This window comes from Elephas maximus, chromosome 22, assembly GCF_024166365.1.
Source record: "Elephas maximus indicus isolate mEleMax1 chromosome 22, mEleMax1 primary haplotype, whole genome shotgun sequence".
In the NCBI taxonomy this organism is placed as follows: Eukaryota; Metazoa; Chordata; class Mammalia; order Proboscidea; family Elephantidae; genus Elephas; species Elephas maximus.
In genome coordinates this window covers 71,526,909-71,551,375 of record NC_064840.1, presented here as the reverse complement: position 1 = coordinate 71,551,375, position 24,467 = coordinate 71,526,909, and the positions used below count along the sequence as shown (strand labels likewise).

Here is a 24,467-nt window from a genome sequence, read left to right as displayed (position 1 = left end):
GTATAACCAATTCCAAAACATCTCTTTTAGACTTGTGCCACACCTGAAACATTCAGGGAGATTCCCTCTAGCTGTCCCACCATGGTACATATTTTCTTAGATGAAAGTCGCTAGCATCACGGAAATTTCTCCTTCAGTGATATGTGGCAAGTAACAGCAGAGTCAGCATTTTAAACAGTTAGCCTCCTGCCTGCTGACATCACACAGTCAAAACAAAGTACTGGCACTGAGATTTCTTGAACATTCCAGGCACATTCTAGGCTCAGGGCCTTTCACTTGTTGCCCACTTTGCCTGAAATTCTCTTCCCCCATATATTCTGTTTGCTCCCTCACCTTCAGATCTCTGCTCAAATGGCACACCTCCAGAGAGACCCCCACTGAAAAATGTGATCCCCCATTCACATACGGGCACCCCTCTCCCGAGTCCCTGCTTCATCTTTCTCCACAGCACTTATCACGTGACACCGTTTACTTCTTCATATTATTGTCTAGATTCTATTTCTTGAATGCAAACTCCATTAGGACAAAGAGTTTTTGATGTTTTTTTGTTCACTGCTCCCTGCTCCAGTCCTGGCATTCGACGGCAACGGGTCTGGTCTGGTTCTCCACGCTATTCTTCTCAGAACTCTGCCCACAAATGCTAACCGACGTGCCCTCCGAGGTCCCCCAAAGCCCAGCCTCTGTCTTCTTAACTCAGTTAAGACTGTTCCCTCAACCCCGCGGGACCCCGGGTCTCTGAGTTCCCCCACCCTGGGCCGCAGCCTAGAGATTACCTCCCGACAGCCAGCCAGGGCGGTCCTGGGGCTCATCTGGTTTCTCTTCTCCCGGGGCCAACAGTCCAATGTCTGCAAAGAATTGTTTCATAGATTTTGTCCAGTTTTCTAACTGTTTATCGTCATCGTAAGCACTAGGTGCAGACCCGTTTCCTCTTCCTGCCCAGAAGTGGAAGTCTGCAACTCTTTATGGAAGATGCAAATTGTTTTCTACATGTTATTCGTCCTGGTTAAAACTGACTTCCCCACGGTAGACCCCGTTTTTGTTCTCAGGAATTGTTGATGGGATCATTTATTCTGGTGATGGCGTCTGGTGACGAGAGTCTAGAGCCCATCGTCCCCTCAGCAGCGCCAGAAAAGGCGCTCGACCGAGGCTCGCAACCCTGGTTGCACTTTGCGCAGGCGCGCGCGTTTCCCGCGCCGCCTTCCTCCCTGTCGCCTCTCCGCAGGCGACGCGCACGCCCTGCGCGGGGCCCACTGCGCCTGCGTGGCGTGCGGACGCCACGCGCTCCCGGAAGGGGGAGGTGTCCGCCCGAGTTTGTGTGGTCGCCGCCGCGGGAACGCCAGCCGAGTCGCTTCTCGGCTGAGGAAGGCGAGGCTCTCCGGCTGGGACGACTGAGCGTGCGTGCGTGTCTGTCTCCAGCAGCTGTGTCCTTACGTGACAGCCGGCATGGGGGATCAGCAGATGGAGCAGCCTGGCGGCGAGGTCGGGGCTCCCGCCCAGCGAGAGTCGCCGCGGCCCGAGCGTGGGGAGGAGCGGCCGCTCCCGAATCCCGAGGTGAGGAGTCCGCTCGCGCCCCGCCGCGCCCGCGCCCCGCGCTCCTGGGGTGGCGGCCGGCGCGCTCCGGGCCCAGCCCTGGCCGCCTTCCCCGTCCCCAGCCGGGAGCCTTAACTGGGGTCGGAGTGGCCGTCTGCGGGGGAGTCCCAGTCCAGACGGGAAGTTGCGGGCGCGGTGGCTGTCCACGTTCGGAGTGCCAGTTCCGCTGCAAACGTTCCGTGTTGGCTGTTGCTATTGTTTAGTCCAGCCCTTACGCTAATGGGTGGGTTAACCCATTGCCGTCGAGTCGTCCTAGTGACCCTACAGGACAGAGTAGAACTGCCCTCGTAGGGTTTCCAAGGAGCAGCTGGTGGATTCGAACTGCCGACCTTTTGGTTAGCAGCCGAGCTAGATATGCCGTTTCTTAAGGCCTGGTGGCGTAGTGGTTAAGTGCTACGGCTGCTAGCCAAAGGGTCGGCAGTTCGAATCCACTAGCTGCTCCTTGGAAACCCTGTGGGGGCAGTTCTACTCTGTCCTGTAGGGTCGCCAGGAGTCAGAATCGACCTGACGGCACTGGGTTTGGTTTGGTTTTTGGATATTATTTCTTAAGTTTTTTTTTTTTTTTTTAAATTAAAAAAGCACATGGCAGCCCACGTCCAGCTCCAGCCTTAATAGAATGTGCCTGCGCCTGTTGGTTGGAGCTGTGGGCCTGGTTTTTGTCCACTCACTGCTGTCTCGGGTACACAGAGTGCAGGACTGGTTTTCTTCATGATTTTGACATCTTCCTGGTAGATGGTAGTTAAAGGGGCAAAATCCCAAAACGGCCTTGAAAAGTGTTTTGTTCATCTTATTTAACGGACGTAATTCCTGTCGACCAGTGCTGCGGATTGTAAAGAACCTAGTGCCCAGGTCGGGGTTTTCCTGGTACTAACAGACGCTGAGCTCCTCGGCACAGAGTGGGTAATGCCGGGGCGTCCTAGCTGCTGCTCTCCACGTGGCGGTTAGAGGATCCTTTTGTAAGCGGAATCTCCTGGGGCTCCTCCCGGCCTCCCCGTCTTCACCTTGCCGCCGAGTAGGCTCTGGCGCCAGCCTCCGTGGCTGAGTGCACCACCCACGGCTTCTCCCGCTTGCTCTCTGTGCCCCTGGCTTCCTTGTGCTCCTTGATAGTGGAGGGTATTCTTAAGCGTTTTGTATGTTTGCTTTGCTCTGCATGCTCTTCTCTGGGCCTTTGGTTTTCTCATTCTTCTTAATCTTAAAATATGACTTAAGGCCTTCCTTTCCTTCCTCTCTTACAAACAAAGCAAAACAAATGCACTTCCACCCTGTCTCCCTCTTTAATCTGAGATACTGTCAGCAGCATCATCCCTCATGGAGGTACGTGAGTTTTACAGTAATGAAGAGTTTACTTTTAATGAGACAAGCATGTTTGAATATACTTTTCATTATATTTGAGAATCTCAATACTTTGAAATATGACTGTCATAGTTGGAAAAACCTCATGAAGATAAGCCCAAAACCCAAACCCAGTGCTGTCGGGTTGATTCCGACTCCTAGTGACCCTGTAGGACAGAGTAGAACTGCCCACAGAGTTTCCAAGGAGCGCCTGGCGAATTCCAACTGCCGACCCTTTGGTTAGCAGCCGTAGCACTTAACCATTACACCACCAGGGTTTCCCCTCATGAAGATACGGAGATTTAAACGGAAAAAGTTTATTGCTAGATGCTCTTAATAAATGATGATACAGTTGTTTTTCAATTCCAAAGTTTTTTTTGTTGGAATATAGCTGGTAAATTTCCATTACGCTAATGTCAAACTCCTAGAAGGTGTTGCATTTTTATTTATTTTTAAATTTTTTTGTTGTTGTTGAGAATATATACAGCAAAACATACACCAATTCAACAGTTTCTACATGTACCATTTAATGACAGGCCGCGTTCTGCGAGTTATGTGGCCATTGTCTCCCTCCTTTTCTGAGTTGTTCCTCCCTTGTTAACATACATTCACTGCCCCCTAAGGTTCCTGTCTACGAGTTATGCAGCCATTGTCACCCTCCTTTTCTGAGTTGTTCCTCCCCTGTTAACATACATTCACTGCCCCCTGAGGTTCCTGTCTACGAGTTATGCAGCCATTCTCACCTTTTCTCAGTTGTTCCTCCCCTGTTAACATACATTCACTGCCCCCTAAGGTTCCTGTCTACCAGTTATGCAGCCATTGTCACCCTCCTTTTCTGAGTTGTTCCTCCCCTGTTAACATACATTCACTGCCCCCTAAGGTTCCTGTCTAACCATCGGAGGTGCTATTGTCATTTTGATTCCACATCGATAGTTCTTAAAAGAGCATAATACTCAGGGCAGACGTTTTTTATTTTGTGTGGTTTAAAGACTTCAAGGGTTATTTTTGGTTTAAAGAATTAAAGGTTATTAAAGATTTATCTCAGGAAGTCTGGAGTCCATGAGATTTGAAATTCTCTTCTGTATTTTCCGCTTTTGATCAGGATTCTTTTATGAAATCTTTGATGAAAATGGTCAGTAATGGTAGCTAGGCACCATCCAGTTCTTCTGGTCTGCTGGCAAAGGAGGCAGTTGTTCATGGAGGCAGTTAGCTACATATTCTGCGTCCTCTTCTTTCTGTTGCTCCATGTAAACAGAGACCATTTGTTGCGGCTTGGATGGCCGTTTGCAAGGTTTTAAGACCCTAGGCGCTTTTTTTTTTTAGGCGCTAGGCAACGAACTAGGAGGCAGAACAGAAACACTAAACAAGGTATCAGGCCAAGTAACTGGGATGTCCCATGAAACCATGGCCCTAAACCTCCAAACCAAGAAACCAAATCCCATGAGGATTTTGGTTGTACATAAGCAGCCCAGCAGCTACCTTTTTTTTTTTTGTCTTTGTAAACATGTCTATCACACAGCTTTTGCCAGTTTGGCTTTGTATAGTTGTACAACTTATTGACAGCAATTACAATAATCAGCTCTGTAACCCTATTTTTAATCAATGTGATACTTCCCTCATTGTTAACCTCCCCCTTTACTCCTCCCTCCCACTCCTGGTAACCACTAATAAATCTTTGTTCTCTATATACTTACCTTTTGTCTTTTTATATAAGTGAGGTCATACAATATTTGTCCTTTTGTGATTGACTTACGCCACTCAGCATAATGTCTTCCAGCTCCATCCACATTGTACCATGTGTCAAGACTTCTGTTCTACTGGCTGAGTAGTTATCCGTTTTATGAATGTACCACATTTTATTTATCCATTCATGTGTTGATGAGCGTTTAGGTCGTTTCCACCTTTTCACTATTGTGAATAGTGCTGAAATGAATGTCGGTATATAAGTCTCCGCTTTCAGAAGTCTTTTGGGTAGATACCTAGGAATGGAACTGCCATACTGTTTTCCTTAATGGTTGTGCCAGTTTGCATTCCCACCAGCAATGGGTAAGGGTTCCAATTTCCTCACATCCTCTCCAACATTTGTTATTTTCAGCTTTTTTTTTTTTTATCTTAGCCATCCTGGTGGGAGTGAAATGTTATCTCATCGTAGAATTGATTTGCTTCTCTCTGATGGCTAATGATGCTGAATATCTTTTCATGTGCTTGGTGGCCATTTGAATGTCTGCTTTGGTGAAATGTCTGTTAAAGTCATTTGCCCATTTTATGATTGGATTATTTATTTTTTTGTTGTCAAAGCTCTATGGTATGTATTTAGGTTATTAGATTCTTGTCGGATGCATAGTTTCCCAGTTTGTAGCTTGTCTTTTCACTTTTTTGGTAACGTCTTTCAGGAAACCCTGGTGGAGTAGTGGTTAAGAGCTATGGCCGCTAGCCAAAAGGTTGGCAGTTCAAATCTACCAGGCATTTCCTGGAAATGCTGTGGGGCAGTTCTGCTCTGTCCTGTAGGGTCGCTGTGAGTTGAAATCAACTCGACAGCAATGGGTTTGGTTTTTGGTTTTGATTAGCAAAAGTATTTATTTTTATGAGGTCTCATTTATTTTGTTTTTCACTGTTTTGTGCTTTTGTTATTATGTTAGATAATACACTGGTAAAAGCTAAGCCTGACAGTGTTGCCACTCCTTTTTCTTCTAAGAATTTTATGTCTTTGGTTTTCACATTTAGGTCCTTAATCCATTTTGAATTTGTTTTTGTGTATGGTGTAAGGCTTGGATCCTGTTTCGTTTTTCTGCACGTGGTAATCCAGTTTTCCCAGCACCATTTATTGAAGAGACTCTTCATTCTTCATCAGATGGACTTAGCATCCTTGCAAAAAATCAGTTGACCGTAGATGTGTGAGTTTATTTCTGGACTCTCAATTCTGTTCCATTAGTATATGTGTCTGGTCCAGACTGTTTTGGTTACTGTGACTGTATACCAAAACCAAACCTGTTGTCGTAGCATCGATTCTGACTCATAGCGACCCTATGTAGTACGTTTTAAAATCAGGAAGTGTGAGTCCCCCTACTTTGTTCTTCTCTTTCAACACTGCTTTAGTTATTCAGGGTCTCTTGCTGTTCCATATAAAGCTGAGGGTTGGTTTTTCTATTCTGTACAGAAGGCTGTTGGAATTTTCATCAGGCTTGCTTTGAATCTGAAGATTGCTTTTGGGTAGTATTGACATCTTCACAAAATTAAGTCTTCCAGTCCATGAATGTGGAGCATCTTTGAATTTATATGAGCCTTCTTTAACCTGTTTCAACAATGTTTTATAGTTTTCCTTATGTAAGTCTTTCATATCCCTGTTTAGATTTGTTTGTAGGTATTTTATTCTTTTAGATGCTATTGTAAATGGAATTGTTTCCCTAATTCCCCTATCAGATTTCTCATTGCAGGTGTATAGAAACCCACCTGATTTTTGTTTGTTGACCTTGTACCCTGCAACTTTGCTGAATTCTTCTATTAGCTCTGGACGTTTTCTTGTGGACTTTTTTGGATTTTCTGTATATATGACCATATCATTTGCAAATAGAGATAATTTTCCTTCTTGTTTTTTGACCTATTCCTTTTTCTTGTCTTTTTGTTCTGGCTAGGACTTCTAATACAATATTGAATAGAAATGGCAAGAGCGGGCATCTTCGTCTTGTTCCCAGGCTCAAAAGGAAAGCTCTCAGTCTTTCTCCGTTAAGCATAATGTTGGCTGTTGGCTTTTCATGTATGCCCTGGATCATATTGAGGAATTTCCCTTCTATTTTAATATCCTTTAGGGTTTTCATCAAGAAAGGGTATTGGATTTTATTAAATGCTTTTCTGCGTCCATAGAGATGATCATGTGGTTATTTTCCTTTGTTCTGTTGATGTGGTGTATAATGCTGATTGATTTTCTGTTGATGAACCATCTTTGCATTCCTGAAATAAATCCCACTTGATTATGGTGTATGACTTGTTTAATATGCTGTCGGAATCTGTTTGCTAGTACTTTGTTAGGAATTTCTGTATCTGTAGTCATCAGAGATATTGGCCTGTAGTTTTTTTGTGGTGTCTGTTTCATTTCAGTATCGGGATTATGTTTGCTTCATAGAATGAATTAGGGCGTATTCCTTCCTTCTCTGTCTTTTGGAAGAGTTGAAACAGCGTTGGTGTCAAGTCTCTAAATATTTGGTGGAATTCCCCAGTGAAGCCGTCTGGTCCAGGACTTTTGTTGTTGTTGTTGGGAGGTTTTCTATCACTGATTTGATTTCTTCACTTGCTGTAGGTCTGTTGAAACTTTCCATTTCCTCTTCACCCAGTTTGGATAGTTTGTGTGCGCCTAGGAATCTGTCCATTTCATGTAGGTTGTCCGGTTTTTTGTCATACAATTGTTGATAATATTCTGTCATAATTCTCTTTATTTCTATCAGGTCAGTTGTAGTGTCCCCCTTTCATTTTTTATTTTGGTTTTTTGCATCTTTTTTTTGTCAGTCTAGCTAAAGGTTTGTCAATTTTATTGATCTTTTCAAAGAAGCAGCTCCTAGTTTTATTAATTTTATTGTTTTTCTGTTTTCATTTTTATTTATTTCTACTCTGGCCTGTGTTATTTCTTTTCTTCTAGTAGGTTTGGGCTTAGTTTGCACTTCTCTTTCTAGTCCCTGGAGTTGTTGCGTTTGGCTGTTGATTTGATATCTTTCTTCTTGTAGACATTTATTGTAATAAGCTTCTGTCTGAATACTGCCTTTGCTGCATCCTACAAATTTGGGTATTTTGTGCTTTCATTTTCATTCGACTTTAAGCAATTTGTTATTTCTTCCATGACCTATAAGTAGTTTAATAGTGTGTAGTTCAATTTCCAAAGTTTGTGTGCTTTTTAGGGTTTTATTTTTTTTTTAATTGGTTTCTAGCTTCACTTTGTTGTTTTCAGAGAAAATACTTGGTACGATTTCAGTCTTTTTACATTTAATTAGGACTTGCTTTGTGTCCTAACATGTGGTCCATCCTAGAGAATGGTCCACATGCGCTGGGGTAGAATGCATGTTATACTGTTTTGGGTAGGGCGTTCTGTATATGTCTGTTAAGTCTAGTCGGTTTATGGTGTCATTCAAGTCGTCTGTTTCCTTGTTGATGTTCTTTGTAGATGTTTTGTTCAATATTGAAAGTGGTGTATTGAAGTCTGCAACTATTATTGTAGCATTAGCTGTTTCTCCCTTCAATATTTAGGTCTTCAGATGTTGGAAACCCTGGTGGTGTAGTGGTTAAGTGCTACGGCAGCTAACCAGAGAGTTGGCAGTTCGAATCCACCAGGCGCTCCTTGGAAACTCTATGGACCAGCTCTACTCTGTCCTGTAGGGTCGCTAAGAGTCGGAATTGACTCAACGGCACTGGGTTTGGTTTTTTGATGTTGGGTGTGTGTATATCTTTGACTGTTAAATCTTCTTGATTAATTGACCGTTTTATCACTATATAATGTCCGTCTTTATCTCTTCCAACAGATTTTGTCTGAAAGTCTATTTTGTCTTATGTTAAGATTGCTACCCCAACTTTCTTTTGGTTGTTATTTGCATGGAATATTTTTTTCCATCCTTTGACTTTCAACGTTATTTGTGTCCTTGGGTTTAAGGTGTGTCTCTTATAAACAGCATATAGCTGTTTGCATGTTTTTTTGTTTTGTTTTTTTATCTATTCAGAGTAGAACTGCCCTGTAGGGTTTCCAGGGAGCAGCTGGTGGATTCGAACTGCTGACCTTTTTGGTTAGCAGCAGTAGTTTGCCATAAGCTCTTAACCTCTCTGCTACCAGGGCTTCTCAGTTCAGCCACTCTCTGCCTTTTGACTGGAGCATTTAGTCCGTTAACATTCACTGTAATTACTGATAAGAAGTGACTTACTTCTGCCATTTTGTTATTTGTGTATCTTAAAATTTCTTCATCTTTGTCCTTTACTACTGCTTGCTTGGTGTTTTGTTGGCTTATTGTAGTGAGCTTTTTTGATTCCCTTCTCCTCTCCTTTTGCATATGTTTTTTATATATTTTCCTAGTGGGTACCATTAATATTAATTTAACAGCTTGTATTTATAAAATTCTAGGGTAAGTTGGTACCAACTTAACTTCAGTAACGTACAAGAAATTCAGAATGTGTACCATTCCTCTCCCTCCCCCTTTTTGTTATCGCTGATTATGTCTATTTCATGTCCCCCTTTTTTTAACATAATTTTATCCTAGTGTCTTTTCCCTTCCATTTACAGAGCTCCCATTAGTATTTTTTGTAGGGTCAACCTGGTTAATATGAACTTTCTCAGCTTCTGTTTGTCCAGGAATGTTTTTAATTTCGCCCTCATTCTTGAAGGATAGTTTCGCTGGGCATAGGAGTCTTGGTTGACAGTTTTTTTTTTTTTCTTTCAGCACTTTTAATATATCATTCTATTGCCTTTTGGCCTCTGGTGTTTGAGAAGAGATTGACGTTTAATCTTATTGGGGATCCTTTGTATGTGACTGTTTGCTTCCCTCTCACTGTTTTCAGGGTTCTCTCTTTATCTTTACTTTTTAAGAGCCTAACTATGATGTATCTTGGTGTAGATCTCTTTGGGTTTATACTACTTGATGTTCTTTGAGCTTCTTGGATTTTTAGATTCATGTCCTTCATTACATTGGGGAAATTTTCTGTCATTATTCAAATATTCTTTTTGTCTCATTCTTTCTCTTACCTTCTGACATTGCCATGATGCATATATTCGGTCCCATGTTGTTGTTGTTAGGTGCCATCAAGTCAGTTCCAACTCACAGTGACCCTATGTACAACAGAACAAAACACTGCCTGGTCCCATGCCATTCTCACAATTGTCATTATGCTTAGGCCCATTGTTGCAGCCAGTGAGTCAATCCATCTCGTTGAGGGTCTTCCTCTTTTTTCGCTGACCCTCTACTTTAGCGAGCATGATGTCCATCTGCAGGGACTGGTCCCTCCTGATAACATGTTCAGAGTACATGAGACATAGTCTTGCCCTCCTTGCTTCTGAGGAGCATTCGGGCTGTACTTCTTCCAAGACAGATTTGTTTGTTCTTTTGGAAGTCCATGGCATATTCAGTATTCTTCATAATTCCGTTAAACCCTGCTCAGCCTTCTTGAGTTTCTGTTCTCGTTGCATTTATTGTTTTAACAAATAGATTCAAAATTTGTAAGAGCTCATCCTTTGGAAAAATTTTAAACAAGTTAAATTCTAAAGTTTTTCAGTTTGTAGATGCAGAAGTTTGTTACAAGTTTAGGGAACATGGTGGTGGAAACATTTCCAAAACATGTTTTCAAGATGTTCTCACCAAGAAAAAGTTTCTTTTGATAAAGTTAGTTTCCAGCTTATTGTTAAAACATATTTTGTTTCATCTTGAAACAAGATTTTGAACAGATCGTGTTTATTTAAAAAATAAAAAACAAAAACCTTGAGGATCAAGCTGTCTGTCCCTTCTATGCTCTCCCCTTCTCATTCCAGAAAAAAAAAATTGGAATACCTGTCTTTTTGTAAAAGAAAATATTGTCTTTAAGTTCAGTAACACTTTTAAGCACTTAGCCACAAGATTGTCAGCAAACTTGTTCGGTGTAAAAGATTTTCATGGTCACTTCCTGTAAAGATACTTTTATGTGAGATAACATAATCCATACATCGACTCAGTTGGACGCATGTAAATTGCAAAATGTCACAGTACTACCTGACGGTCTGCGTTCAGAGGGTCACAGCCTTGAAAACCCTATGGAGCGGTTTAGTCTGCATATATGGGGTCACCATGAGTCGGGACCTGCTCCGTGGCAACTAATGACAGTAACCATCGTGAAGGCGAATATTCCTCTCGCTGTAGACTCTGTCCCCGCTTTCCTCGTTATGTAGCCAGTACTGTGACAAGTGGTCGGCTGACAGGCGTAGAGGCCGGGGAAGATGCCAGCCTCAATCTGTGTATTTTTAATTTAGGTAGACTGCTTTTGTGTCTTTGTAGATTAAAAAATACATGTAGAATTTTTAATATTTTCTTTCTGCTCCTTAGCGCATTGACTTGAACGTCCTTCTCTGGAAACCGTTAGTGTAGACCACTGACATGTGGGAGGAGACACTGATCACTGAGGACTGGACCTCCGCTGTACCCAGGAGAACCTCACTGAAGGAGGAGGGCTAGCATTGGGCTTAGGAGAGGAAGCAGTGGCTTTAAATAAACCAGAAGAAAGGGGGAGGACATGCCACATGAAGAGGACAGTACAGGATCTTTCTTTATAGAAGTCGTGATCGGCAGTGAATGTAGAGGAGGCCTAAGGATTACTCATTGGCCGAGTGAGTCAGAGAGAGGATTTAGTCACAGAGAACATTTGCTTAAATTAACATATATTTTGCTGGACAAACTGTTAGTTGATTTTGACCTAAAATTTAACGTGACTGAAGATGAAACTTAAAATTCAGTGTAAGTATAAAGACAAAGGATAAATTCACTTATTAGATTCTGGTGATAAGGTAGCTGGGTATGTATTGTAAATTTGATCTATTATTGGAAGCTAATTATTTTCTTGGTCAGAGGTCAACATTATAAAGTTTTTACACATTTGCTAACAAGCAACCTGAGTATGCTTATTCCTCCATTTATGAACAGTTCACACATTGGGTTTGCTGACCTCTTCCTCAGAGGAAATGGGATGAGTAATCTGTGTCCCCTAGCACTGTCCCTAGCCCACTGCACGTTTCCAGTAAACATCTGTTGAAGTAAATCGAGAGCTTAGAGTCAAAAAATAGTCCCTGAACCATCAGAATCAGTTCTGAGTCAGGAACTGCTGCCTGTTCCCGGTTATCCGTTCTTAATGTGTAATTAAAGTTCACGTAGGGAGTACATGGTAAATGATGACTAAGTTAACAAGCCTTAATACGGATGAATAGTAGTAAGTACCAAGTATTTTTGGAAATTCTGGGAACATAACTAATATTTGTAACATTGTGATTGGAGCAGAATGAACTTACACATGGGTCTTTGGAACCTATTAGTTGTTTGGGACCAACTGTAGAGTGTTTAGAATTGAGTCATTATTTTTTTGAAACACAAATTTTGATCTAAGAAAAGAGAAAAGGTATATAATGTGACTGTATGTTCTCATGTGCCATAGAATTGATGTTGACTTGTAGTGACCCCTTGCTACAGAGTAGAAATGCCCCATGGGGTTTTCTAGGCTGTCATCTCTGATGTCTACAGGAGGAAATCACCTGGGTTTTTTCCCCCCAGAACCACTGGGTGGGTTTGAACCGCCAACCTTTTGATTAGTAGCCAAATGCTTAACCGTTTATAGTTCTTCTGAATAACTGATATATTCATAACTTTTGGAAACTAAGTTTTGAAATTGAGCTCCTTTCCTTCTTTGCCTTTAGGATCGGCCTTTCTTGCGACCTTTATTTTCTCATTTTTGTTTACCTTTCCTCTGCTGCTCCTGAGTATTTAGTTATAATTCATTTTTGTGTTTTTATATTGAGCAATTTTTGTTAACTGTATGAAATGAAGTCAGGTTAAAAATTCGCAGGAAGTCCCTGATTTATAAATGCATAATGTTCTAAAAGTTCATTTAAAAATTGGTTCACTTGTAAATTTTATAAAACTGTGAAAAAGTCTTCTACAGCTCGTAATGGTAATAAGTTTATTAACAGCCACTGTATGTATGGTATTAGATGCCTGGCATACATTATCTCATTTAATCCTTACAGTATTCCTGCCCAAATATTATTTACCATCCCCATGTTGTCACTTAGGTGTCGTCGAGTCGATTCTGACTCATAGCGACCCTGTAGGACAGGAGAATTGCCCCATAGGGTTCCCAAGGCTGTCATCTTTACGGAAGCACATGGCCGCATCTTTCTCCCATGGAGCAGCTGGTGGATTCAAACCACCTACCTTTTGATTTGTAGCCGAGCACTTTAACCACTGCATCACCAGGGCTCATTACCATTACCTTTTGAGACAGTTATTATTATACTTTATTTTATAAATAGGGAAGCCGAAGATCAGAGGCTAGTAAGTAATGTTGTTGTTCCTGATGCTAGCAGATGGTCAGCTGGGGCTCTGTGCTGAGGAGGCTCTGACTCCCACACGCGGGCTTTGTCCTTAGCTTCATTGCCTTTGAGGAACCTCACGGCCCAGAATAGGGCGGGGTAGATTGTACTGGAAACATATCTTCTTCCTATCCTGCCCTGCCTCTAATAGCTGCAGTGGCCATTTTCATTTAACATGCAGCAAGAGGCCTCAGGAGTTTAAATCTCTAAGTCTGAGATGTTTGTACTAATCGAAAACTATATCCTTTCTTTTTAGAGCAAGCGACGATGTAGATTTGATGGCCAAGAAACAAAAGAGCCTGAGTACACTAGCTCCAACACAAGTGACTTCAGTGACCCAGTTTACAAAGAGATCGCTCTTACAAATGGTTGCATTAATAAAATGAGTAAGGAGGAACTCAGAGCTAAACTCTCAGAATTCAAGCTTGAAACCAGGTAATTAAAAATAACTGTTTAAAATTATAAAAGTAGTATAAACTCATCCTAGAAAATCTTGAAAACACTGGGGAAAAAAAATCATCTGTAAACCTTTGATAAGAGAAAACCATTACCAACAACGCAGACAGCGCTGTGATTTTCAGCCTTATACGGAAATCTTTGTGTGCAACTCATTATTTCTGTCAATCTGTTAGGTGATAAAAATAGAATTACTGAGTCAAAGTCTGTGACTTTAAAGATTATCAGCAATGTATAGGAATATCTGTCTCATCATATCGTGTGTGTTTTTGTTAATTTTCTTAGTTGTCCTTTGGTTGATGGATAATATTTTTAATTTCTTTAATTATTAATGAGGTTGAATGTTTTCTTTTGGCCATTTGTATTTTTTTATAAAGTAGAATCATTTGAAACCAAAGCCAAAAAACCTGTTGCCATTGAGTCAATTCTGACTCATAGTGACCCTGTGGAACAGAGTAGAACTGCCCCATAGAGTTTGCAAGGAGCGCCTGGTGGATTTGAACTGCCAACCTTTGGTTAATAGCCATAGCTCTTAACCACTGTACCACCAGGTTTCCTGTTTGAAGCCAAGTAATTAAAAAAAATCATTTACCTACCAGGAAGGTTTTTCTTTTTTCTGTTTTAGTTTCTCAAAGTATGCAGAATGATAGCACCCATTGTGTGTTTAACAGTGTGTATTGAGTGAGAAAACAGTGCGACTCAGCCGACTTGTGTGTCTTTAATTAGATGTACACATACCTAAGTTTTTTAATTTTTTGCAAAACAAATCACACAGTTTTGAGTTAACTAGTACTTTCAGAGAGATTAATTTCTTGGGATATGGGGCAGGAATGACCTGTGGGCACCAGAAAAAGGGTGCAGATGTTTGATAGACAGTAGAACTGCCAGGAATCAAGTACAAATATGACTGCATGCAGTGGATGAAAACTATTATTGTTTCAAGGCATCCCTGGATCCTTATTCGCTTGTAAATAGCATTCCTCCTCTGCTTCAAAATGGATCATCCCTATTTTTCAAAAGAGCACATTTAATATTTTTTCCCCTTCTAGACTGTCTGCACCATAATTTGTGAAGGAGATTTTTACCTCATTTCCCCTGACTCTTTCTATTATGAAGATACAACCTATAGCCTGCGGAAGATCTTCTGGACAAAATTTTTGTCCTTCCCGAGTGCAAAGATCAATTGCTTGCTGACTTGCATGGGAGCTAGAGCTCTAGATCTACAGGCAGTCCTCAGGTTACAAACGAGTTCCGTTTCTAATACTGTCTTTAAGTTGAATTTGTACGTAAGTGGGAGCAGTTAGGTACGTATCTAACCTCAGCTAGTCAAATGTTTGTCTTAGTATATAGTATATAGTGTACCTTTCTATGCATAAAAAACGTTAAAGAATCACTTCCAGATACATTAAAGCATCTTTAACATAATAATACAGTAATTATAATATTTTGATGCACATTGCAAAGTAGCACCTGTTTGCTGTTACAAACCATTGTATGTACCTCGAATTTTTTAACATAATAGGCTTTATGAGGTGGTGATTTGTAACTAGTGGGTTGTATAGAAATCAGACATTCATAACCAAGGGACTGCCTGTATGTTTATATATTTATTCAATAAGCATATATTGAATTCTAGGCACTGTAGTAGTCATTGAAGTTATAAAAGTAAATATAGTTATGTTCCCCACTTTGGAAAGCTCACAGTCTTTTGCAAAACCACACGAACAGATAATCTCAAAACAGTGGCAAGTGCTATGTTGGCAGTCTGGCCAAGTACATCGTGAGACTCAGGGAATGTATTCTCAGGAAGTCAGGAAGGTGATGTTTTAATTGATATGCCAAACAGAACAGGGAAAAGAGTATTTCAGGCTAAAAGAACCCGAAACCTTTTCGAATTCTTATTTTTATGTTTTCTAATACCTGATCTTGCCTTTTCTTCAGCTATGCACAGCCAAGGTTATAGAGCGTGAACGCACACTACATATTCAGGGGATGACTTACGGTTCGTCTGCAGAACACGACATACCTGGAGCTGGGAGCATTTGAAAATGATAGGTTATAGCTACGCTGAGAAGGACACCTTATGCTAAGATCCAGGTTTTACTTTACCGTAAGAGGAAGGAGCTGGAAAAGATATTTAAGAGTAGGGGGGCATTCATGCTTCGCTCTGACGTAAGGTAAAGAACGTGTCGGAGGGTTGTGGTAGTGGAGGTGTTTGCCACAGCACAAGAAGCTAATAGGAACCACAGCAGGGAGAAAAAGAACCAGATTCTGAGTGTGTTTTCTGAGTTGGAAGCAGCATAGGTGGTGGTTACTTGGTTGTGAAGGGGAAGGGAAATGTTACACGTGAGCAGCTGGTTATATGTTGGTGTTGCCACAAACAAAGGAAGAGCCCGGTTTCCAGACTACTCTACGAGTATGGTTCTCAAAAAAAAGAAAGTATGACAGAAACAATCCAAAGCTGTCACTTGACACAGAGGTCACTAAGAACACCTTAATATGACAGAGGTTAAGAGACTTTCTTTCTAGGTTTTGGTAAATTGGAATATCTCAAGCAGATAAGCATATTAAGATGTTTTGCTTTAAAACAGCCAACTGTTTTCAAGGATAGGATTCCTTTTCAGTGCTTCAGTGGTAGTTTACAAAGGGATAAAAAGATTAAAAGAATTTTTTTTTTTTTTTTAGCGATGTGACCAAAATGCCTCACTTAGAATTATACGTTAATTACCATTTAGATCCTCTTTTTTTTACTACCGTTTTGTATTTGTAGGTCACTATACGATTCAACCACGTAACCCTGAAGGAAGCCTGAGCACTGGTTGTGACTTTTAATTTTTTGAAGAAACATATTGTTTGAAGAACTTGACTGCCATCACCAACCATTGATACCTGTTTAGAAGGACCTTCCCTTCTCCCACCCTGCCCCATTTGTGGAACATATATTTTAAAGCTCTTCCTAAAACTAAAATCTACTAAATTATATTCTCTCTTTGGTAAATTAAGAAACCTACTTCCAATTAAGGACCTAGTGAGTATGGCAGTGTTCGCCTGGACACAGGGTACTCTAGGGTACCTTCTAAATTAGTTTTTCTAGTAAAATAACTAACAGGCATTCAACTTGATATGCTAGGCTCATAATGCTTTTATATTCCTATGGAATTTTTTGGATCGTCTGATAACGGAGTCCTGGTGGCCCAGTGGCCGGATATTCGCCTGCTAACCAAAAGTTCGGCAATTCGGATCCACCAGCAGTGCCTTGGAAACCCTATGGGGCAGTTCTGCCCTGTCCTGCAGGGTCGCTACAAGTCAGAATCGACTCCAATGGTGGTGGGTTTGGTTTTGGTTAACCTGATAAGAGCCAGAAGAAAGGAAAGAGCTAGCGCAGCGTGTGCAATTCACCTGAATTTTCATACTCTGAAATTTTATTTGGCCAGTGGAATCATTCAGTATTAATTTTAGTTTTCGTATCATGTTTGTCATCCTCATATATAAGGTAATATGGCTTTGTAAGTTTTCATGTTGAAAAGGTTTATGGTTTGAAATACCAGTATGTATTGGAGAAAATGCTCTTATATACTACTAAAATGAAAAGTTACTTGCGAAGAAAAACACTGATATTGTTTTCCCTTTATAAAAAGATTCTTAAGTTTACCATTCAAGATAATCATTCCATTAGAATTATTATAATTCATTTTAATTAATTCTTTGCTAACCTTGCTTTGAGTCTTGCTCTTTACGTGTATCGTACCTGACGTTTGCTAGATTGTACCGTGGCTCTCGGTGTTCAGCCCAGTGCCAGCAGGTCAGAGTTCAGATTATTGACTGTAAAATTCAGCCAAGAGTAAATTTTCTTTTTATTTTTCCTTAGAGGGGTGAAGGACATATTAAAGAAGAGGCTAAAAAACTATTACAAGAAACAGAAGCTGATGTCAAAAGGGGACAGCTGTCGTAATAGTTACTATGACTACATTTGTATTATTGACTTTGAAGCCACTTGTGAAGAGGGTAACCCACCTGAGTTCATACACGAGATCATTGAATTTCCTATTGTCTTGCTGAATACTCACACCTTAGAAATCGTAAGTGCTTGTTACATTTTAATTTTGCTTTTAGCAGCAGCTCTTCTAGTGTTGGAAGGAGCCCTAGTGGCACAGTGGTTAAGTGCTTGGCTGCTAACTGAAAGGTGGGCGTTTCAAACCCACCAGCCACTCCATAGGAGAGAGATGTGGCAGTCTGCTCCCACAAAGATTTGCAGCCTTGGAAGCTATGAGGCAGTTCTCCTCTGTCCTGCAGGATCGTTATGAGTCGAAATCGACCCCACGGCAACGCCTTAGGGTTTTTTTGGTTTGTTCTGGTGTTCACTACTTAGACTGAGGATCTCGTTTGTTGCTTAGTGAGAATTAGAATTCCCCAGTGGGCTTTTTGTTCTTGGCGTGTACTGTGTGTCAGCTTAGTTAATAGAAAAGCTGTAATAAGATAATTTCTGAGCCTACGCTTCTTTCCACCAGTTAAAATTACAGTGCTTTTCTGTTAGTTTGCTTAGAACACACATCTGGCCGGACATCATACAAAAAAAGTACCAATGCCCGGTGCATGCCCCAGGGATTCTGATATAGTTCTGTAGTGGTGCCCTTGATATCAGCATTTTGTTTTTTTAAGCTTCTCAGTTTTAATACGCAGTCAGGGTTGAGAACCACTGCTGTAGAAGAATGTGAACTCTGATCTATAAGAAAGATAACGTACAAAAACCACCTTTCAACCTGGAACTGGCCATCGTTCATTAAGCATTTGGTGGAAAGTTTACGCCAGGAATGACCTGTATAGCCTGGACTTCTAAGCCATATCATACATGCACTTCAGTTACTCGTTGTCAGTGTTGGAAGTCATAACAAGAACTCCCCGTAACAGGAATGCTGTTTGCCGTGTAAAATCTGATCAAGGGTATCATGGCATCTCATCTGTTCAGACTTCGCTTCTCTGGTAGCCCCAGTTGCCACCAACACACAGGGGGGGAATATGTATAAAAAGTCTTCACGCATTAAAATGTATAGGTTTTTCTTAGCCCTCTTCGATGCCTCTTTCAATCATATGCTTAATCAGTCTATTTATATAATTTCTTTGTCCAAAGCAGATTAGAAGTCAATAAATTAAAGGGGAAATGAGAGCTGTGAAGGCAAATGATCTTGCATAACTCACTGGATTCCACTTCCTCTCTCTCTAAGACGTTGCTCTAGCAGTTCTCCTTCAGGTAGATATTAATGGTTTACTGCTCTCTACTTGGCCATTAGCGTCACATACAGACATGCTGTTGTCTTTCACACCGTAAGAAACCTTCTCTTGATCCCCCTGCCCCATCAGTTACCCCATTTCTTTGTTCCTCTTTGCAGCAAAACTCTTTAATAAAGTTGTTTCCTTTTCTCCCGTTCTCTCCTTCTCTCCATTTCAGTGTTTTTTACATGCACAGTTCAGTGACGTTAATCACATTCATCATGTAGAGCGACCACCACCTCTGTCCATTTCTACATTTTTCCATCACCCTCCATTCCCTCTTAAACCCATACCACTGTGAGTTTAAGTTCAATTAAGTTCATCTTAATGTGTTCAGTCCCAGGACTCCACTAAAACCACTCATCAGCATCATGTTTGACCTTTACCTAAATCTACTACCATAGCAGAATTGGCCACTTGCTTCTTCTTGAAACACTTTCTTCAAGTGACTACCAAGAAACCTCATTCTTTGATATTTCTCCAGCCTCACTGGGCTTCCCTTCTCAGTTTCCATTGCTGGTTCCTCTTTTTCTCCCCAGCTGCCTAATATTAGATGCTCAGGGCATACCCTAGGCCTTCTGTACAAACAAACATCCTCTCCCTTGATGATCTCATCTATTTCCATAGCTTTTAAAAACCATACGTTGATGACTTCCACTTGTATATCTCTAACCTGGACCTCTGTCCCAAATCCAGATTGCTTAACATTGCTACTTGAAAATTTAAACAAACATCTTAAATGCAGCATGTCCCCAACTGAACTTACCTCTTAGCTGTTCTGTCTTCACCTTTCCCTGGCTCAGCAATGACAATTTTATCTTTGTAACAGCTCATCCTTGACTTCAGTCTTTCTATCAGTGACTCCTATTTGGGTCTGCCTTCAAGATACACACAGAACCCAGCTACTTCACACACTTCTGTGACACTAGTGCGGGCCCCACTCGTTTCTTGTCTGGAATTACTGCAGTCACCATGGAACCTGTCTCTGTGTTGCTATCCTTGCCCCCGCCCTACAACTACTTTTCAGCGTAGTAGCCAGGGTAATGCTTTTAAAATATAAGACAGAACATTTCACTTCTCTGTTCAAAACCCTGCATTATTCCTTATATGATTAGGCCTCTTATTACTTCTCTGGTTGTCTCCTCTCCTTTTTCTGATTATTCAGTATACAACTCCAGCCATGGTGGCCTCCTTTCTGTTTCTCAGAAATGCCAGGCATATTCCCTTACCCCCACCCTTAAAGTTTAACTCTAGCTCTCTTCCCCAGACAACCTGCTGGCTAATTCTCTCCTTCCTTCCCTCCCTCCCAACCCTTCCTTAAATCTCACCTCAGTGAAACCTTCCTGATTATCCTATTTAATACCCATTGCCATCGAGTCGATAGCTACCTTATAGGACAGAATAGAACTGCTTCATAGAGTTTCCATGGAGTGGCTGGTGGATTCAAACTGTTGACCTTTTTGGTTAGCAGCTGGGCTCTTAACCACTGAGCCACTAGGGCTCCATCCTATTTAATGTTGTAGCTTAAACACACAATGTTTCCGATTCTCCTTGCCTGCTCTACTCTTTTTTTTTTTTTCAATAGCCCTTATTTTAACTTACTGTGTAATTTATGTAAGTGATTATTAGATATTTGATCAATGAATGAATAGTTCTTTGGAGCTTCATTCTGTTAAGAGTATTAAATACTGAGTAAAATTTTATTGATGTTATATTTAGTTAATATTAGCTGCATGAATGGTAAGGAAGGTTACAATATATTTTTGCAAGATTTTCATTTAGAATTGTAAAACAAAATATTGACACTTAAAAGGATATAAACTTTAGAAAATTTAAGTGGATTTTTTTTTTGCTTTGCATTATATCTGGTAAGTAAAGAGCATCTAACCTTTGAAGGTCAAATATTGTTGTTTGCTCTTCTGTGGTTTTGCTCCTTTGTAATTGTTAGTATCCATTCACAGTTAGCCAGCCTAATGGAATGATATGTATAAAGAATTTAGGCTTCAGAAGTATAAACATTTGCTTTTCTTAATCTTTTCATCTTTTGCCACAGAGAATATTCTTTGGCTTTTTCTCCATATCTACTTAGGATTGACCATTGTTGTTTATCTTTAGGCTTTGAAATTGTCCTTAATTTAAAAAAAAGATAACTGAGTATGTTCTGGTTCAGGATGGCAGTATTGGACTGGAGGAAAAACACTGATTTGTGTTCTGAGCCTGATGATGATGGTAGTACTGACCTTATGTAGTTCACAGTTGCTGTGAGGATTAATTAAGAAGGCAAGCGTCCAAGTTTTTTGAAGTGGTTAAAAATTACCACAAAATACAGTTATGCTACTGACATTTACACAATTACACAACATACAGTCAGATTTTGACTGTTCAAAATTCAGTTCAATAGACTCTTCATATAAAGATGAGTATAATCGAGACATAAATGAAAGAGCAGTAATCTGGAGCTAATTAACTTTTATAACTGAAGATTGGCATTTCTTCAAATTTATTATTTAAAAAAAGCTTTTAGTGCCTTGACGTAGAAGTTATATTATTAGATTTTACAGTTTTAAAATGTTATTCACAAAAATATGATCATTTTGCTCCTCAGGAAAAATGCTTATCTAAATTTTGAAGACTTTCTTTCAGAAATTTGTTTTATCATAAAATTTTTAAAACTATGAAACAAAACACTTTTAATTCAAGAATTATTAAAAAGAGTGCTTTGGGGGTGGAGAATTATCCTTAAATTGTTAAATCTTGGAATCAAAGTTCTATGCAGTAAGTACCTGTGAAATTATAGCCTCGTGTGACTGAATTTGTCATGTGTCATGTATCTTAAGGCATGTAAAATGCTTAATTTGTTATCTTTCCTTTGTAGGAAGATACATTTCAACAGTATGTGAGGCCAGAGATTAACACACAACTTTCTGATTTCTGCATCAACCTTACTGGAATTACTCAGGTTATAATTCTCTGTTCTTTTTCCTAGAATTTGTAAATTTTGAAATTGGGGATTTACTTGGTAGATAGTTTTTAAACATTATTATTGTTGTCAGTAATTTAATACAATACTCTCCTTGCTTGGCAGAGATCTTTCATATTGTAATGTTCAAAAGAAAATGCAAGAGCAGACTTCCCATCTTGTAAAAATTGTTCTCAGTTGTGTTAGGGTCGCTATGAGTTGGAATCAACTCGATGGCAACGGGTTTGGGAGGATGAATCTGAAGGTAGTGAGCGTTAGTAAAGTAAGCGATAACGTGCAGAAATTTTAGATGTCGTTTTAAAATGTTTATCATTTTACAACTTGACTATATGTAGCTTAATCTTTTTTAGGTCTCTGATTTTTTGAATCAGAGAATATATGTATTCTGATGTGGTAGGCCCCTTGTTTATGTATCTAGTTCTTTTATTTATTCATTTGTTCAACAAATACTTGAGTGCCTGCTGTAGTATCTACCACCAAAAAACCTGTCGCTGTTGAGTGGATTCCGACTCCTAGTGACCCTGTAGGACAGGGTAGAACTGTTGCATAGGGTTTCCAAGGCTTTAGTGTTTATGGAGGCAGACTGCTACATCTTTCTCCCATAGAGCAGCTAGTGGTTTGAACTGCTGACCATTTGGTTAACAGTCAAGTGCTTAACCACTGTACCACCGGGGCTCCTTATGGTAGGCACTGGGGTAAAAATAGTCAAGTCAGTCTCTGTCCTTAGCACACCTGTAATCTGGAAGTCAGAAGGACAGACAGGATAAACCAGTGATTGCAGAATTGTTAGGAGGACTGACAAATTAGTGTTTTATCTTGTTATTATGGACATGTGTAAAAAGGGCTTCTGTAGGAGATAAAGGGAATGGACAGGTGTCCTGAGAAAAGCTTCTTCAGTTGGTGAACGTGGGCTGAGTAATGATAGGTAGGTAGGCAGAGAAGAATGGCTGGGCATTTCAGATGTGAAATGGCAGAACTGTAGGTAATTTAGGATAGCTCAAATGTGTATGTGATAGTAAAAAAGTCAAAAATAGAGAAGTACGCAAAGGCAAGCCAGACCATGAAGGGTCTTATGTGTCTTTATCCCGGAAGCCTTGGGGGAGTATTGGAAGGATTTTAAGTGTGAGAGTAATGTGATTTACATTTTAGGAAGATCAATTTGGCAGCGGTGTGTAGTATGGGGTGGAAAGGGTATGTGATTCAAGATGGGGAGACCACTTCAGGGAGCGATGGCTTACAGCTGAGAAGAGATTTTCTCCACTTTCTGGAGAATCAGTAAGCCATGAGGTTGAGGCCTGAAAACGGAGAACCACTTGGGATGAGTTTCAGAAGGGTTACATACAACAATTGAAAGCAGCCCTTAGTATTTAACCATAAATAATTATCTTAAAAATGAAACTTAAGGTGGATCTAAACCAAGGAAATCATGAAGAGTTTAAAACATTATAGATTATACTTTCTTCATTGCCCCCTTCCTTCCAATGTACGTATGAGTATTTTGTAGGACTATGTGTAGTGTCCCAGATTTTTATATATTTTACTTTTATATCCTCAGGATCAGGTAGACAGAGCTGATACCTTCCCTCAGGTACTAAAAAAAGTAACAGACTGGATGAAATTGAAGGAATTAGGAACAAAATATAAATATTCCATATTAACAGATGGGTAAGTATTTAGAAACTTGTTATTTTTTTATCTGTCTTTTAAGAGCTAAGGTGTCCTTCTTCATTTAACTTTTAGAATAACAACCAAGAATATTACTTGCTAAAAGTCCTAGGGTCACTCCATAGGAGGCAGAATTTTTCCTTTCACATTCTTATTCCTACTTAAATTCTGAATCCCAGGGATACAAGAGATGGGGGAAAGCAGTGATTACGGTCTAATCCAGCACTGGAAGATTAGAGAAAGATTAATGTTAATATGTTAAAATGAATTTACTAAAACTGTCTTTATCATGGTACTTCCTTGCTTAAAAAAAAAAAAAAAGGTCCAGACTCTTCAGCCTGGCTTTCAAGGTTCTCTTTGTCCAATCCCACCCTACCTGTTTAGCCTAATCCATCTCCCATTATTTTTTTACTCCAGTCAGGCTGACCATTATTTTACCATGGTTTATCTTTTCTCTGTACTTTTTCATGCTTTCCTCTCTACTGAAAGGTTTTTTCCTTCAACTACTTAATCATTATTTAAAACCCACCTTGTTTTTTCACCCCAGACATTATATAAATCACCTTGATCTTTTTTCCCCCTAAAATCTTAACAGCCACTGTGATAAGTGCCATTCATATTGGCAGCTGATCTATATTTTAAGATCTAAACTTTCTGTATATAAGATTTATTTTTACAAACCCTTTCAGAGTATGGACTTTTGGTCTTGATAATACTCCATAGTTCTTACTGTAGCGCTGAACTTGACATCTGTTCCGTAAACACGTGCTACACGAAATGCTAAATGAAAAGATCAGAAAGATTGAAATAAGGATTGTAGACATTGTTTGCCATTAGGGTTGAAGAAAGTCCTAGACAACTTCTGTTTCAAGCTATGGACAAATTATACTCTAAAGCTGAAATAATCACCTAGGTATTCTCTTAAAATCCAATTGAAAATACTCCCGATACCAGTATAGCAGCTGACTTGAGGGCTTTTTTCTTTCCTGCTGAAGGTTATAATCTCCACCGGCATTATTCCTTACGCCTTTGCATAGGAAAAACCGTGTCTGAACCACACAGTGTCCACGGTATACAGCCAGTATTCTAGTTCATCACCTAAGT

General features: G+C 40.1%; 1 protein-coding gene across 3 annotated transcripts in view; it reads left to right on the top strand.

Moving 5' to 3' along the window:
* The first annotated feature begins 1,253 nt into the window (after window positions 1-1,253).
* The window catches only part of ERI1 (exoribonuclease 1), a 49,124-nt gene continuing 25,910 nt past the window's right edge, over window positions 1,254-24,467 (top strand). For 2 of the 3 annotated variants that reach the window (XM_049866867.1, XM_049866866.1), the window contains exons 1-5: window positions 1,256-1,551; window positions 13,251-13,429; window positions 17,319-17,529; window positions 21,594-21,677; window positions 23,254-23,363. In XM_049866867.1, the coding sequence (XP_049722824.1) occupies window positions 1,444-1,551; window positions 13,251-13,429; window positions 17,319-17,529; window positions 21,594-21,677; window positions 23,254-23,363 (692 nt within the window). In that variant the 5' untranslated portion in view covers window positions 1,256-1,443. Of the gene's footprint in view, window positions 1,552-13,250; window positions 13,430-17,318; window positions 17,530-21,593; window positions 21,678-23,253; window positions 23,364-24,467 lie in introns of all 3 variants that reach the window. The other variant, XR_007514995.1, reaches the window with a different exon arrangement.